This window comes from Periplaneta americana, chromosome 17 (assembly GCF_040183065.1).
Source record: "Periplaneta americana isolate PAMFEO1 chromosome 17, P.americana_PAMFEO1_priV1, whole genome shotgun sequence".
In the NCBI taxonomy this organism is placed as follows: Eukaryota; Metazoa; Arthropoda; class Insecta; order Blattodea; family Blattidae; genus Periplaneta; species Periplaneta americana.
This window is the reverse complement of record NC_091133.1, coordinates 10507041-10524994: the sequence shown is the minus strand read 5'-3', so window position 1 is coordinate 10524994 and position 17954 is coordinate 10507041. Positions and strand designations below refer to the sequence as shown.

The 17954-nt window shown below is 36.7% G+C and overlaps 1 protein-coding gene across 5 annotated transcripts in view; it reads left to right on the top strand.

Annotated features, from left to right (window-relative positions):
* Positions 1-17691, top strand: part of LOC138693326 (zinc finger protein 883-like) — a 33515-nt gene extending 15824 nt beyond the window's left edge. For all 5 annotated transcript variants that reach the window (XM_069817219.1, XM_069817220.1, XM_069817222.1 and 2 more), the window contains 3 exons: positions 3024-3134; positions 6753-6835; positions 15848-17691. In XM_069817219.1, the coding sequence (XP_069673320.1) occupies positions 3024-3134; positions 6753-6835; positions 15848-17099 (1446 nt within the window). In that variant the 3' untranslated portion in view covers positions 17100-17691. The remainder of the gene's footprint in view (positions 1-3023; positions 3135-6752; positions 6836-15847) is intronic.
* Positions 17692-17954: the final 263 nt, after the last annotated feature.

Below are 17954 nucleotides of genomic sequence, written 5' to 3'. Positions count from 1 at the left end.
GGCGCGGGTTCGATTCCCGCTTGGGCTGATTACCTGGTTGGGTTTTTTCCGAGGTTTTACCCAATCGTAAGGCAAATGTCAGGTAATCTATGACGAATCCTCGGCCTCATCTCGGCAAATATTATTTCACATCACCAATTCCATCGACACTAAATAACCTCGTAGTTGATGTAACCTCGTTAAATAACCAAGTAAAATAAAAGTGCATGGTGTGTAGCACTACCACCAGAAACGAATGACTACATATCCATTGGGTCCAAGTTCGGTGGCAGCCTGCAGCTGACTCTACATTGGTGCAAGCCCCTAAACATAGGAAAAAAATGGAGATGATGATGAAAGAGGATTTGAAACTAGGCGCACTCGTTCCACCATTATACATGTGTTACTCCACAGTGGTGGACAAATAAAAAAGCTTCTCAACCGAATAATAGCAGGCATTTCCCATATTTATTCTGTGTTTAATTTCCTCCTGAGTATCATTTATATTTGTTATTGTTGCTCCCAGGTATTTGAATTTTTCCACCTCTTCAAAGGATAAACTTCCAATTTGTATATTTCCATTTCGTACAATATTCCCGTCACGAGACATAATCATATACTTTGTCTTTTCGGGATTTACTTCCGAACCTATTTCTTTACTTGCTTCAAGTAAAATTCCCGTATTTTCCCCTAATCATTTGTGGATTTTCTCCTAACATATTCACGTCATCTGCATAGACAAGAAGCTGATGTAACCCGTTCAATTCCAAATCCTCTCTGTTATCCTGGACTTTCCTAATGACATACTCTAGAGCAAAGTTAAAAAGTAAAAGTGATAGTGCATCTCCTTGCTTTAGCCCACAGTGAATTGGAAACGCATGTGACAGAAACTGACCTATACGGACTCTGCTGTAAGTCTCACTGAGACACATTTTAATTAATCGAACTAGTTTCTCGAGAATACCAAATTCAATAAGAATATCGTATGAAACTCCTCTCTTAACCGAGTCATATGCTTTTTTGAAATCTATTAATAACTGATGCACTGTACCTTTATACTCCCATTTTTTCTCCAATATCTCTCGAATACAAAATATCTGGTCAATAGTTGATACATTACGCCTAAAACCACACTGATGATCCCCAATAATTTCATCTACATATGGAGTTAATCTTCTCGAAAGAATATTGAACAAAATTTGTATGACGTCAACAAAAGTGATATTCCTCGAAAGATACTACAGTTACTCTTGTCCCCCTTCTTAAAGATAGGTACGATTATGGACTCCTTCCATTGGTCTGGTACACTTTCCTTTTCCCAAATAGCAAATACAAGCTTATAAATTTCGTTAGATAATGTGCGTCCACCCTTTTGTATTAATTCTGCTGGAATTAGATTGATACCTGGAGACTTATAATTTTTCAGATTTTCTATCGCAATTTCGACTTCTGAAAGTGTGGGTTCGGGTATAAATGGCTCAGCAGTTTGTATTTCAATTTCGTCCCAATCATTTCTATTTGACCTATGTATTTTTAGTAGTTGCCCAAAATAGTTTTTTTCATCTGTTCAGGATTGAATGAGAGTCTGCAAGCAAGTCACCATTCCTTGATGATGTTTACCCTTGCCTGATAAGCATTCTTAAATTCCTTTATGTCTTTATATAAATCTCTAATGTTTTTATTTTTACTATTTGTTTCTACCTTATTCAGTTTTTCCTTCAAGTAATCTCTCTCTTTATTCCTAAGTGTACGATTTGCTTCCTGTCTTTTATTGAAATAATTATCTCTATTTGCCTCAACTGGATCCTGTAAGAATTTCAATTTTACCTGTTTCCTTCTTTCTACTACCTTGCAACAATCTTCATCAAACCACGGTTTCTTTTTCTTAGTTTCATAATAACCTATGCTTTGTTCAGCTGCAATTTTGATATTATCTCGGATATTTTCCCACACGCTATTAACATCTAACTCTTCCTTAACTTCATCGGAACTTGCTAATATGGCAAACCTATTTGAAATTTCGACCTGATAATGTTGCTTAGTTTCCTCGTCCTTTAATTTCCTGCAGCACAAGTTATCCGGTTCTTCATATTTCCCACTGTGACAAATACTACATCATCTGTTGCCAAATACTGGAGACACTGAATTTGCTTATGGCTTTCCATAATAGGCCCCGTCTTACATTGGTCAGGTTCTCCCTTATACTGATGCTATTGCCTTAAGCTTGTTGATGAGAAAAACCTCTTCCGATAACTGGAAAATTTAGTGATAATAGACCTCTACTAGTTGTGTGGCCTACCAGTAACTTCTCTTGATATCTTCGACCTTTAGGTTCATTCCGATATTCGTCACCAGTTCCACCACGAGCATGTTGGTATATTCACAACTCTCCTCATCGGTCCCATTGTCTTTTCTGGTACTACTTCAGATCGTCCACTTTTGTTTCTAGTTCACAAGTTTTTCGATCCCGCTGCTCGATCGCCTGTTTTAAATCCTGCACAACTTGGGAATTGAAGTCTATGCTTATATGCATCTCCGACACTACCCATTTTTCATGAGATTCGCAGGGATTTGCAGTGTGCCAGACTCTTACAGCATGACGAGAAATGTTTCCTAATCACGTGCTACATTGAGGCTTCAGTTTCTTCATATTTAAGCGTTCAGAAGCCATAAATACAAAAGATGTTATACTTTACGAGTGGATAGGCACTATTTTATTGCTTAACTTCCGATATACACCTTCTGAAGAACTTCTAAACGAGAAACGGTTTGTATAGTGGTTAGTTAATTCCCTGTTGTAAGATGGCATCAAATTGATTACAAGTTGAATTACATAATACAGTTTGTCTACTGTCGACTGCATTGATATTGTGTGGTGTACCATAAAGGTGAATTTAATTATATTATGTCATTTACTTCATTCCCTGAGTTAATTTTCAACAGGACTAGCAGTCAAGTGTCTGTAGGTAGACCTAGAGTTGATGGCTGCAACAAATGAACTGATATTCCCACAAAAATTAATGCATTGTAAATTTGTTTTATAGGAAGACACCACAGTGGATAGCACAGATTTCAGCTGTGATTTGAAATGGGAAATTAAAATTGAGGAAACTGCAGTGCCAATCACATTTCCTGTGATGAAGTGTGAACCAGAGGTGAGTGAAATTCATGAAATGTTCTGTTCTTAACTCTTAACATTGAGCTCATAATTTGTGTTGTTACTAATATAGTTACAAAGCTTTACGGTGCTTTGAATGACATAATTCAGCCTTCGACGTTATTAACACAGTTTTGTTTCTGATTCTCTGGTCCATGAGCAAATATCACTACTTTTAGATAATTGAAGTGTCCTGAATCCGAATCTGTATTCAGAATTTCTGTACATCTTCAAGATTTTCAGAAATTCTTTAAATAAAAACGAAGAAATGTCAAAACTGGAGAATTTCGTAATGTGTTTAGAAAATACTTTAGCACCGTAACCTAATTGATATCTTTGATTGAGGTTCTGGCTGATATGTACATCTATTATTAGACAGTACATCTCACTTGACAATATGTTTCAGAGGAAGAATAATTCTTTGAATGCGTCTGAAGTCTGACTAGTGTAATATGTAGCAATGTGCAGTGGAGGGTGAAAGGAGCTGGCCATCCTACTTCGTTATCTTCTAGCCTAGTTGCCTCATAATTGGTGTCTTCTTGGTATCACTTGTGAGGTTCAGACCTGTCTTCGGATAGTTGACTAAATAAAAACAACCTGATTAATATGACTGTTTCTAATTAATTAATGTGTTCGGAGGACAATGATTCCTCAGTGTTTGTTCCGTGGAATAACTACTTGTAAAACAATTTACTTATTTTTTCATGGTAACGGATTGTTCTTTTGGTAATGGAGGTTAAAGGTTAACTCTATATTACTATCCCTTAATCTATAACGTGAGAGAAACAGGCTCATAATTTATTCTAGGTATATATTCTATCACCTTTACTTTTTAACTTTGCTCTAGAGTATGCTATTAGGAAAGTCCAGGATAACAGAGACGGTTTGGAATTGAACAGGTTACATCAACTGCTTGTCTATGCAGATGACGTGAATATGTTAGGAGAAAATCCACAAACGATTAGGGAAAACACGGCAATTTCACTTGAAGCAAGTAAAGAGATAGGTTTGAAAGTAAATCTCGAAAAGACAAAGTATATGATTATGTCTCGTGACGAGAATATTGTACGAAATGGAAATATAAAATTTGGAAATTTATCCTTTGAAGAGTTGGAAAAATTCAAATACCTGGGAGCAGAAGTAAAAAATATAAATGATACTCGGGAGGAAATTAAACACAGAATAAATATGGGAAATGCCTGTTATTATTCGGTTGAGAAGCTTTTATCATCCAGTCTGCTGTCAAAAAATCTGAAAGTAAGAATTTATAAAACAGTTATATTACCGGTTGTTCTTTATGGTTGTGAAACTTGGACTCTCACTTTGAGAGAGAAACATAGGTTAAGGGTGTTTGAGAATAAGGTGCTTAGGAAAATATTTGGGGCTAAAAGGGATGAAGTTACAGTAGAATGGAGAAAGTTACACAACACAGAACTGCACGCATTGTATTCTTCACCTGACATAATTAGGAACATTAAATCCAGACGTTTGAGATGGGCAGGACATGTAGCACGTATGGGCGAATCCAGAAAAGCATATAAAGTGTTAATTGGGAGGCCGGAGGGAAAAAGACCTTTAGGGAGGCCGAGACATAGATGGGAAGATAATATTAAAATGGATTTGAGAGAGGTGGGATATGATGATAGAGACTGGATTGATCTTGCTCAGGATAGGGACCTATGGCGGGCTTATGTGAGGGCGGCAATGAACCTTCAGGTTCTTTAAAAGCCAGTAAATAAGTAAGTAAGTATATATTCTAGGTCGGTGCCTTGCGAAATAAAATTAAATTTGTAACCATTGTTTGTAGACGAAACTTAGCAAAACTAGTGAAATCTATTTTCTATTATCCTAACTTTTCACTTTCTTTCAAGAACAGTGTGAAACAATACAAAATGCAATAAGTTGGAATGGACGAATAACTAACTGTTGAGTGAAAAAATGTGAGCATTGAGGAAAAGAAAGTTTCAACAGTGAAGGATGTCAATTATGTCTGGACTTGATTAATTACATCCATGTAATGATTTTAATATTTTATTAGTACGTTTTAATTCATATTAGGAGATTTGACAGACAGAATTAAATTAAGTCAATTTTAAGGCTGCATTGTCAGCTACAATTACATATTCAGTAATATATATTTACATCTGGATCATTCTTTCTTGGTTCTTATCACAATCCTTTCGTGATCCTTATCGTGATACTTATCATTTTCCATGTCGTGGTCCTTATCGTGATCGTTGTCATGGTGCTTATCATGGTCCGTATCGTGATCCTTATCGTGGTCTTTGTCTTTATCGCAGCCGTTAGAGTAGTTGTTGTTTTCTACATGGTCCTTATCATAATCCTTGTTGCCATTTTAATGGACTTTATCGTTCCACTTGTCCTTGTCATGGTCTTTATAATGGTATTTCTCGTCTTTGTCATGGTCCTTATCTTGGTAAATTTCGAAATCCTTATCTTGGTAAATTTCGAAATCCTTATCGTGGTCCATGTCGTGGTTCCTATCGTGATTCTTGTTTGGTTGTCATTCTCCATGTCATGATCCTTATCGTGATCTTTGTCGTGGTGTTAATTGTGGCTCATGTCAGGGTCGTTATCGAAATCCTTGTCATGGTCCTTGTCGCGTTTTACGCCGTGATCCTTATCCTGGTCCTTGTCGTGATCCATGTTGTGATCCTTATCATCGTCTTTGTCGTGGTCCGTATTGAGGTCCTTATTGTGATTCTTATTTTGAACCTTGTCGTGTTTCACGTCGTGGTCTATGTTGTGGTCCTTATTGTGATCCTTCTACTTCATATCTGATGTCCTTTTCGTGTTCCTTATAAAGGTCGTTGATTTCTTTGTCGTGATCCTTATCATTGTCCTTGTTGTCTTTCTAATAGTCCTTCGTGGTCCTGGTCCTTATCGTAATCCTTATCGTGGCCCATGTCGTGGTATTTATCGTAATCTTTGTCGTGTTTCTTATATAATATCGTGGTCCTAATCTTTGTCCTTATCGTGGTCCTGGCCTTTCTAATGCTCCTTTTGTGGTTCTGATCCTTGTAATCTTATCTTGGCCCATGTCGTATTTATCATAATTCTTGTGGTATTTTCGTATTTCTTGTGATATGTTTATCGTGGTCCTGATTTTTGTCCTTGTCATGGTCCTTGTCTTTGTCGTAGTCTTTGCAATGTTCCTTGCTGTCTTTGCCATGAGTCTACACTTGACATTTCGAAATTAATATTGTTCTCCCACTTTGGCGAATGACTTTCGTGTTACACGGTATATTTCAAACTTTCATAAAAGGTAAATGACCGAGGACATAAAAAGATACACCAGAAATAGACAGACAACTAATAACATTTTGCACTGGTGTGCTAATTCCAACATTCTGCTCTCAAAAACAGATACCATATTCGTACATAATGCATGCGTTTTAAATGAGACCTAGAGAATAAAATTGTATCTCATATCTTGTGCAGAATCCAACCATTTACTTATTTTTTGGCATTACGAATGTTACGTGACTTGATACTAAATTTCCTTAGGTTAAAAGAATGAAGATTGGTTTTCATTGATTCAGAGCTCTTGAATCTGCCATTATCAGACTTCTCTATTATATGTTCTTATTTTCAGGAAGAGACATTTGGCATGGTTAGAGTGAAACAGGAGAATCAGCTGGAACTAACAACGGAGGAATCTGGAGTCTTGGCTGAGGGGTGAGTGCAGTGTACACGCTTTCAGTTTCTTCTGACTGATGTAAGAGATGATGTAGGGCATTAATTATTACATGTTACCTTAACAAATGAGAAGAAACATGTGTTCTCTTTTGCATTTGTCGAGTGCTGCCACACGGATGGCAGTGGTAGTGTTACTGATGCAAGAAAGACTTGCAACACAATTGTGAAGTAAATAACATCTACAACAAATAAACCTTGACACGGGATTCAGTTGTTGGCCAATGAAGAATATATATAGAAGTGGACTTTGTCTTGTTTGAGGAAAGCAGACCCTTCTAAAAGTGAAAAAAAGAATTAGAATTTAAATTGCGTAATACTTGTTGAGATATGTTTAGATGTGTTGCAGAGCAATTGTTTTTTTTTAGAAACGCACTTGAGAAGTTTTTACTGACATTTGCACTGTGTGGTAAATATTGTAAGGTATGATATTGTGTCTGTGAATGTTATTTCAACAGAGTAATTTTCAACAACTTTCTTGCACTTCTGTGTGTGCTACTGAATGGAGAACTATAGGAGAAACTCCATTGGTGTGCGCATGTGCCAATCTTAAAGAGCGACACAATATACTATTCACTTCCTCCTTCCTAATTGTCAACTAATAAGGGAAAAAGGCGTTACTTATCTAAACTTTCAATGAAGCAAAATATTTTCACATTTTGTATACTTAATAATAACTCAAAAAGTAGTAATCAGATTCTAATCAGGAAAAAAGCATGTTGAAGAGTATTGTTTGCAGATTTTTAAAATGTTTGAGTCACCGCAATAAAATAAATGTAACACTTCTTAATTGAGGTTTGTAATGTCTGAAAATATGTTTTTAAGATAGAAAAATCAATCAGTGATAAACTTTTTTCCTTGGAAAGATAAGTGAATAGTTGCAGTGTACGAAATCGTCTAAATAGATTAAACTTTATGTTACAAAAGCCCCATGTTAATAGAATGAGTCAGCAGGATATCATCACTTGTTAAACGTTTATGTCTGACTGCTTGCAGTCCATCACATGGTGCGTACTTAAACATTATTTATTTTCAAAACTCAACAATGCTTTAAAAATAAACATTTATTGTTTTGACTGATTTCATTTACTTAAAGGGACAAACTAAAATGTTTAGTCAGTTGTCTCCAGTCTTTTGAATTGATTTTTTGTAACAGAAATTGGCTCCCCACTTAACGTAAGGGAATGATTGTATTCCCGCCTTTTTGCAGAATATGGAAAAGATAAGCGGAAGAAATGTGTTGAGCACGTGTTAAACAAAGAACAATAATTTTCTAGTGCTAATATAATAGACGGTGAAACTGACAGACTGACTGACTACATCAACTACATCAACACATAAACAAAATACACAAAGTCCTCATTGAAAATCGATTGCAGAACGGCTGTCACACGATTCTGGATGGCTGCCATGTCCACAAAATGTGCGCCTTTCATGAACCTCTTCAGAAGGAGAAACAGGAAGAAGTCCGCAAGAGGCAGATCAGGGGAGTACGGTGAATGCTCAAGAACAGGCACGCTGTGCTGAGCCAGGAATTCGAAGTCTCCACTTTGCAGTCCTGTGCAACTCGGGCCGAACACGCGAGATGCATTGAAACCATCAGTTCAAAACTTGCTGGTAGAATGTGGCGTTAACTGTTTGACCTGCAGGAATGAATTCCTTATGGATTGTGCCATTGTAGTCGAAGAAGGTGATCAACAGTGTTTTGACCTTTGAGTTTCGCAGGACAGATTTTTTTTGGTCGTGGGGAAGTCGAACGCTATTCATTCCATTGCTCCTTGGATTCCGGATCGAACTGATAGTACCAGATTTCATCTTCCGTGAGAATGGTTTGCAAAAAGAATAGAGTTATTGGGTTATTTTATGACGCTGTATCAACATCTAGGTTATTTAGCGTATGAATGAAATGAAGGTGATAATGCCGGTGAAATGAGTCCGGGATCCAGCACCGAAAGTTACCCAGCATTCCAAAAAGAATATATGATGGTCACATATGATAATGAAATCTCCATCTGTTTTGTTTTCTGCTTTTCTGTCAGCTTGTGTGGCAGAAACTGGGAACAGATCTTCGCTTACCCAAATCATCATGGATGGTGGTGCACACTGTGTCCTTGCTAATGCGTAATTTCTCTGCTTGTCGATGGCCGACCTGAACATGGCTCATCCTCAGTCAGTTCCTTCCTTTCGCGAAAGCGTTTGAACCATTCGTAATCACATTTTCTGCTAACGATTTCCTTCCTGTAAACTTGCACCAACATTTCATGTATCTCCATTTTCCCAATTTGTAGCAGAACTTCATATTCACGCGTTGTTCCATTGCGCTGTGACACTACTACTCACACTGACTACATTCTACCAAGTCCTACTGGGTTTACCCTGCCGGTCACGTTTACTGCACGCTAGGTGGTGCTTCTCGCCAAATCTCTGAAGAGACATGTGTGTGCACGCACACCTGTTGCCTTTGAGATATGAGACCATAGACCGTTCACTGAATGTTTTAGACACATAACGCATAAACAAATGCATAGGCCTACATAAAAATGTTCATGTTGATCGAAAAATTTACCTTTACTTCACTGTCTATATGAAATAGTTAGATTTCTCAATCCATATCTGTCTTTAATGTTACTTTTGTTATCTTTCCTATGATGAACAGTATTTGGAAACAATTTCGATTACGGATTGAATAAGCGATTTAAATACACGAATTTCCCTGATATTTAATTCAAACAGATCACTGGCGTAGCTCAGTTGCCTGCCGATCCGGAGTTGCACTTTAGTGCGGGTTCGATTCTCGCTTGGTCTGATTATCTGGTTGGGTTTTTTTTTTTCCGAGATTTTCCCTAACCGTAAGGCGAATGTCAGGATATCTATAGCGAATCCTCGGCATCAACTCGTCAAATACCATCTCGGTATCACTAATCCCATCGACGCTAAAGTTGGCCTCGGTAACGTAATCAGTATAGCGCTGGCCTTCTGTGCTCGATGTTGCGGGTTCGATCCCGTCGCAGGTCGATAACATTTAAGTGTGCTTAAATGCAACAGGCTCGTATCAGTAGATTTACTGGCATGTAAAAGAACTCCTGAGGGACAAAATTCCGGCACACTGGTGACGCTGATATAACCTCTGTAGTTGCGAGCGTCGTTAAATAAACCATAATTTTTTTCGACGCTAAATAACCTAGTAGTTGATACAGCTTCATTAAATAACCAACGAAAAGAAAAGAAATTCAAACAGAATTTGTTACTTTTCGGTATGTGCACAATCTTATCCTTTACTTGTGATTTCTTTTTTCTGTTAAGAGAACTGACACTTTCTCGTGTTATTTACATATATTTCACATTACCGAATCTATGTTATTATTTTATTTTATATACTACTTTATCAAAAAATAAATTATGTTACTTTCTGATAAATTTTCAGCTATCCCAGGACGAAAAATTTAACCTTCATTAACCGGGAAGAACTGGCTAAATGCAATGTCATTGGGATGTTTGCATATCCGAACTTGGCGCAGCATTAACTTTTGAGGTAGATGAAATATCGAACCGAAGTAAGAACACGTGTTTTCTTAAGACTTGGAGCTTTTTGACACTTGTAGTACAAAATACATACCCGTCCTCGCAAAAATTTTTCGCTTGAAATTATTCAAATCAGCTTCACTGGGAGCTATACCTGAAAGCTAGATTTGCATTATTTACGTTACTGTTCGTTAATAGAAAACCACAATTCAAGTAACACAGAGTTTGTGTGCTCTCAATGTTGGATCTTTGATGTCTTGTCAGCCCACTTGAGGTATGTGAATATAAAGAGAAAAAAAATTGAGCCTGTGTCTGGTACATTCCTTGGTAGCAGTCGGTTGAGCATTGGAGCTCTCAGTCAAATGTCCCGGGTTTGATACCTGGCCCCAGAACAATTTTTCCCTTCAAATTATTCAAATCAGCTTCACAGGGAGCTATACCTGACAGGGAGATTTGCAATGTAGAAAATACATGCTTTTATTTCATTTTAGGAATGGGTAAGTTGCCTGGTGAACTACCTGAATTCAAAGAAAGGTTCAGGAACCTTTAAAAGGAAATAGCAAACCCAAATTCGATAAGAAATCCATTTATTTTATGAAGACATGACAGTAATTATTCCATCATAACTGGTTAACTGATCTCACAAACATTCTGTGTACAGAGTACAGTGTATTGTTCAAAGGAAATTCTTCTAGCAGGTAATAGCCCACAGGGACAATCTTAGCACCTTCCTTTTTGATGTGATTGATATTTCAATTCGATACTTAGCAAAATGCTCACATAGCAACCAGGCCTGGGTTAAAGAAATCTAAACCATCAGAAAACACACAGTCGCTATTAACCGAACTTTGAACTTCCGGGAAAGCAAGATTAATTTACTATGACATATGCCATGCATCTGAAAACGTATCATTCCTTTGAATGTTCAAACTCCAACAGTGGAAGGATTGTTAGAAGTGTTGTGAACAAAATATACCTTCGGAGTCGATATTGCGCAAGAACTATTTTTAGCAAGTTCATCAGTGAGTACTTAAGGACATATGAGATGACATTGACGACAGTTCCCTTTGAATTTCAATTCATGAAACCTCAGATACGGTACCTAGCGACATAGTTAATTCAGTTGTTTGGAAGATGAGTGGAATCAAGTCAGAGATGGTTTGTCTCTTGTTTTCGAAAGAGGTGGACAAAACTAACCCTGAAAGTATTGCATATTTCGTTAATTCAGGATTGAAATCCATATCTGAATGATGTTGAATGACAGCGTCTACTTTTCATGCGAACTGATGCAGCAACTGACGTAATTCCAGCAGACTAACTTTTCAAACACAAATGTTTGCTAATCTTACGCACCGAATTTGTATTACCCATGGTCTGCATGGGCTTGCAGAGAACAAGATACTTTTATTTGTCAATTTTTTTTCGAATTGACCGTATAGAAATTGTGTACTTAAAGGAACATTGCCAGACAATCCTTAATCCTCAGAACCTGCAGTAACGAGGTGGAGGACATGACTGGAAGTATTGGTGAATTGCTCCAAGAGCTTTGAATACTTAGTAGAAATGGCGAATGAATTTCAGTTGAGTAATGTGTATTCGATCAAAGAAGCGCAAGTTGTTAATTGTGGTTTATTTAACGACACTTGAAACTGCAGAGGTTATATCAGCGTTGCTGGTGTGCTGGAATTTTTGTCCCGCAAGAGTTCTTTTATATGCCAATAAATCTACTGACATGAGCCAGTCGCTTTTAAACACACTTAAATGCCTTCGACCTCGGCCGGGATCGAACCCGCAACCTCGAGCATAGAAGGCCAGTGCTATACCAACTGCGCTGCTGAGGGGACTGGCACAAGTTATATTAAAAGAGAAAGACTGTAGGTAAATTCGGGACATGTCGATGCAAATTTCACATTTTAGTTAACAAAATTCTGCAATTAGATCCAGGAGTGTGCCCTTATGTGAATCAATGATTTTTGCTGCAAACAATCAATTAGAAGAAGCTCTTGGTAATCATGCTTCTCTAGTACATTTTCAATTTAATTAAGTCTTCTGTCACGAAACCCTGGCTATGAAACCATCCATTTACTATACAATATATTAAGTGCAAATAATTTTTTTTTTTTTTTTTTTTTTTAAATCCACCACCAACAGAAGCATGCTTCCAATTACAGGTGGCTTACACAGATGTATACACAAAATACATAATACATAATACATACATACATAATACATAATACATACATACATAATACATAATACATAATAAGAGAGAGAAAAAAACAACAACAAAACAAACAACACAAACAAAAGAAAGAAAATACATGATGGTAATAGATGCTAGAATATTATAATATTACAGTTAATATAGTGCCAAATGTCAATATAATGATGCAAAATTATTTAAAAAACTTGAGTAAAAACATTATAAAACACTTCTTCATAATTTAAGTATCTAAGGAAATACAATGCTTTTTAATATTGTATGAAATTTTTCAATTGTTAAACTGAAATCCAATTGAGAATCACAGTTTAAAGACAGAGAGTTGTAAGTATTACACATAACAAACAATGGAGAGTTCTGGAAGAAAACAGTTCTAGGAATAGGAATAATAAAAGGTTGCCTATGACGTAATTCTGTTCTTTTTACATTGAACTGAAGCAATTTAAGAAAATCACAGTTATTCAATATACTATTAACAGTCTTATAGAGTAAAATTTGGCTATTTATTAATCGTCGAGATTTTAAAGTTTTATAATTAAATTCAAAAAGTAACTGATTATATGAAATTTGCTTGTCATAAGACGATACGTGATATTTTTTAAAATATAAATAACGTAAAAATCTTTTCTGTATCCTTTCTATTTGCATCTGATGGGACTGGAACTGAGGTGACCATATTACAGACGCATACTCGAGCTTACTTCTAACCATAGTTTTATAGAGAATATCAATAGTATTTATATTTTTTAATTCTTTTGTATTTCTGATTATAAATCCTAATTTTCTATATGCATCAATTACCACATGATTTAAGTGCATTTTAAAACATAAGTTGTGTGTAAAATAAATACCCAAATCCTTAAATGATTCTACTCTAGGTAACTTCACACCATTAATTTCATACGAATTTTGAGGAACTGTCTTATTTTTAGAATATGTCATAAAGCAACATTTATTAAGATTTAACAGAAGAAAATTATCGATACTCCATCTATATAGTCTGTCCAAATCATGCTGTAGATCAAAAACGTCTTGTTGTTTGTCAATGACTTTATACAATTTAACATCATCAGCATATAGTAAACATTTATTGTGTAAAATCTGTTTAGGTAAGTCATTGATATAAAGTAAAAAGAACAAGATGAGTTTCCTAAGAGATCTACTGTAGTTAGAATAGCATTTTTTTAAGAATGCCTCACTGAGCTGAGTTGATAAAAGATCTTTTTCAGCATGCGAACTCATTCTATTGAAGAAGCGCCACAAACTTGACTGTTCCAGTTTTGAGATATTAGTGATCTAGGGCCAGTAACATTGTTTTTAGCAAAAAATAAATGAAGAGATTAATGATTATTGTCATTTTATAGCGTTTGGTATTCGTTTTAATCAGCAATTTATTCAGTTCATATATTTTCTCTTATATTGTTTTGTATTTCGTATGAGTTATTCTAGCCTTACACGCAAGTGCCCAGAAATTTGTTTTTTTTTTTTTTTTCTAATTGTCAGCTTTTGGTGTTTTTGATACTTATTTCTAAGATCTTTAATGCCTCTTGATGTGCTTAAAATATAAGTTTTCAGTCTTCAGTATCTGTGTGTAATTATCATTCTAATGACTTATAGATCAGTGTTCCAAATCCTGTATGTAAAAGATATTCCCTACATAATGCTGTCATCGAAGACAATTCTTGTCCCCCACAATCACCATGTGGACCCACCAATATTCGTACTGGTTTTACTCACTTGGAAAGCCAATACTCTAGCTTTGCGGCTAATGTAGCACCAAGATCAAATCGCAAAAGCAATTATGAATGAACGTCTTTCGTCACTTGATTCCATCTGCCTTTCTTTTCCCGAAGACTTTACTAAAGCTACAATTCGAAATTTTCGAGAAGAATTGCAGGGTCGTGAATATGAATCATGGAGTTTTTTTAGTTATGTTTTATTTACCGACGCTCGCAACTGCAGAGGTTATATCAGCGTCGCCGGATGTGCCGGAATTTTGTCCCGTAGGAGTTCTTTTACATGCCAGTAAATCTACTGACATGAGACTGTCGCATTTAAGCACACTTAAATGCCATCGACCTGGCCCCGGGATCGAACCCGCAACCTTGGGCATAGAAGGCCAGCGCTATACCAACTTGCCAACCAGGTCGTCTTGAATCATGGAAGATCCATTCATGACGAGGAAAAGGTGTTGAGATGTACAGCGAAGTAACAGCCGCCAGCAGTTGGATTGCTAACAAGAAAAGCGCTTTCGACTAGTGAATGTATATCTAGCCTGAAAATGACAGCAAATTTAGCAGCTATTCATTCCGATTCCAGCAGATCTCTTGATGGTACCCGGTGCAGGCATGGCTGCCCGGAGATTAAAACTTTAGCACACGTCTTGGGATTCTGTGAACAGGGATTGCTTTTGAGGAACTCTAGACATCATCTTATAAGATCCAAAATTGCTGCCGCATTAAGAAATAAGAGCTGAATAGTAGAAGAAGAGATATCCTGTCTAGCTGAAAAGTGATCAATGATACGAATCGATATTTTAGCGTACAATGCTGATACTAAATAGGACATCATTGTGGACACCACGATACATTTTGAAGTAGGATGTCATCTGTCACCCGAGGTCCACCGTGAGATGAAGTCGATCTATGACCCTACAGTCAACTATTTTAAGCGTTGAGGTATTCGGCTTGCTCATAGGTGCTCCAGGAGCTATACCAGGTTTTTTCGAAGAATTTCAACAGAAATTTGCTCTACCAACATCTCTGAGGGATGACATCTGATAACTGTGTTAAAAAATTCCTGTCAAATTCTGATTAATCACATGGTGCCACATTAATAGCAATTGTAATTTTTTCATGCCCTTTCTTTTTTTAAATTTAATTATCTTGCTTACATATGTATATATTTTTTGAGGATATACTGAGTCCGTAAGGGCTACCTCAATGGGGGCACTTTGTAATTAATTTAATTAAGCACAATTTTCAAGACTAGATTCACATATTTAAGCTTCGGAAGATTAGTTTCTTCATGTGACCTTTCTAAATATCTCCACCTCTCTGTCTTTTGCACTAATTCGTCTATGTGCCTTATAATTTCAAACAAGTCCAGTATTCCTAACCGAATGTTTTATGCAAATCGGCAGATGTTCTTCATAGTTCACTTTACGACAGTGAATATCTGTAGTGACGATGTCTATGGTCCTTGTTGCAGTAATGGTTGTAAGTTTCACTAATGCCATCTCTTGATTACAGATTTTTTAACCATGATGGGACTGAAACGCCACAAGTGAAGTACATAAGACCTGAAGATTGTCCTCCATCAAATAATCCTGAACTCCAGATTTACAAGACTTGGCAAAGAAGTAAGAATAACAGGGAGTCACAGTCAAACAGTCATAGAGACGAAGGTTCCTTTGAGTGTAATATTTGTGGCAAATTGTTACGGAATCTACAAAGTCAGAGAAATCATTTACGAACCCACACCAAAGAGAAGAGATTTGAATGTGATACCTGTGGGAAATACTTTTTACGATTAGCTCATCTCAGATCCCATATACCTACGCACACAGGAGAGAAGCCGTTTACATGCGAAGTTTGTGGTAAATGTTTTGCAAGGTCTAATGAGCTCAAAGTCCACGCACGTACGCATTCTGGCGAAAAGCCATTTAAATGTAAAGTTTGTGAGAAATGTTTTGTTCATGTGAGTCATCTTAGAGTGCATGAACGTACGCACTCTGGCGAGAAGCCCTACAAATGCGGCGATTGTGGCAAGTGTTTCGCTGATTCAAGTTATCTCACGGTACATAGACGTAGACATACCGGCGAGAAGCCTTTCATATGTGATGTCTGTGGAATGTCTTTTGTAAAGTCTAATAGCCTCACCGTGCACTCTCGTATGCATTCTGGCGACAGACCATTCAAGTGTGATATTTGTGGTAAGTCTTTTGCAGATTCGTGTTATCTCGCAGGTCATGCTCGTACGCATTCTGGCGAAAGGTCATTCAAATGCGAAATATGTGGGAAAAGTTATATGCATTCAGGTGACCTAACAGTCCATATACGTAAGCATTTTGGAGAGAAGCCATTCAAATGCGATGTTTGTGGAAAATGTTTTGTACAATCCGGAATTCTCACAAGGCATGCACGCACGCATTCAGGCGAGAGACCATTCAGATGTCAGGTTTGTGGGAAAGGTTTTATAGATTCTGGTCATCTAAAAAGACATCTATCAGTTCATTCTCGCGAGAAAGAATTCAAATGCGATGTTTGTGGGAAATGCTTTGAATATAACTTTATTCTCATAAGACATTCACGTACACATTCTAGTGAGAACTCATTCAAGTGTGATGTTTGTGGGAAATGTTTTTCACGATCGGCAAGACTCACCAGGCATGCACGCATGCATTCAGGCGAGAAACCATACAGTTGTCACATTTGTGAGAGACGTTTTGCAGATTCCAGTCATCTCAAAAGACATGTACGTGCTCATTCTCGCGAGAAATGATTTAAATGCGATTTTGTGGCTAATCCTTTGTACACACTTAACCTCTCATAAAACATGTATGTACGCATTCTTGCGAGAAGCCATTCAAGTGTGATGTTTTGTGGAAAATCCTTTGTACGCTCAGATTAACTAACAGTGCACGCACCTACGAATTCTGGTACGATAACATTCTGATGTTTATGGGAAATAGTTTTGTACAAGCTATAGATGTACGTATTCTGGCGAGAGATCATTTAAATTCTATGTGTCAATTTGCAATTCAACTGGAAGACGAAGATAGAAGAGGCTAAAGACGAACGTGAATAGTCTTATGATAGATAAGATGGAAGTGAATTCAAAGGTGTTATAAGTGAAAGGCCTTGGATTTCTCGGAAATTATTCTGATCCAGATCGTGTTAAACGTAACAATGTACAGTAACATAATTTGGATATTATTTATTATGTGTGTAATGTTGATTCATTAGCCTTTAGCTGAAGAAAAATTGTGCCACAATTCAGTTTTTAATGGTGACCATAAGTGTTATTTGTAAATAAATGTCAGCCGAGCGACATACTTAAAACAGTGTGTTGCCAATAGGAAATGGTCCAAAGATGGCAGGGCGTCAATTTCTGTAGAACAAATAGAAAATGCTGTATTCAGAAGGATTGTTTTCAAACCCTGACAATGCCTATTCCAATACCTATTGATTTAGCTAATTTCAAATTTTCAAAATGGGCCCCCAAAACCATAATTATATTTTATTTGGAGAGTATACGTTTTAATTGCAACTACAGTGCGCAAAATAAGAAATAAGCATTGTATGAAGCTTTTATATGCCACAAAAATACCAATAAAATGTAGGCCAGTAACCAATG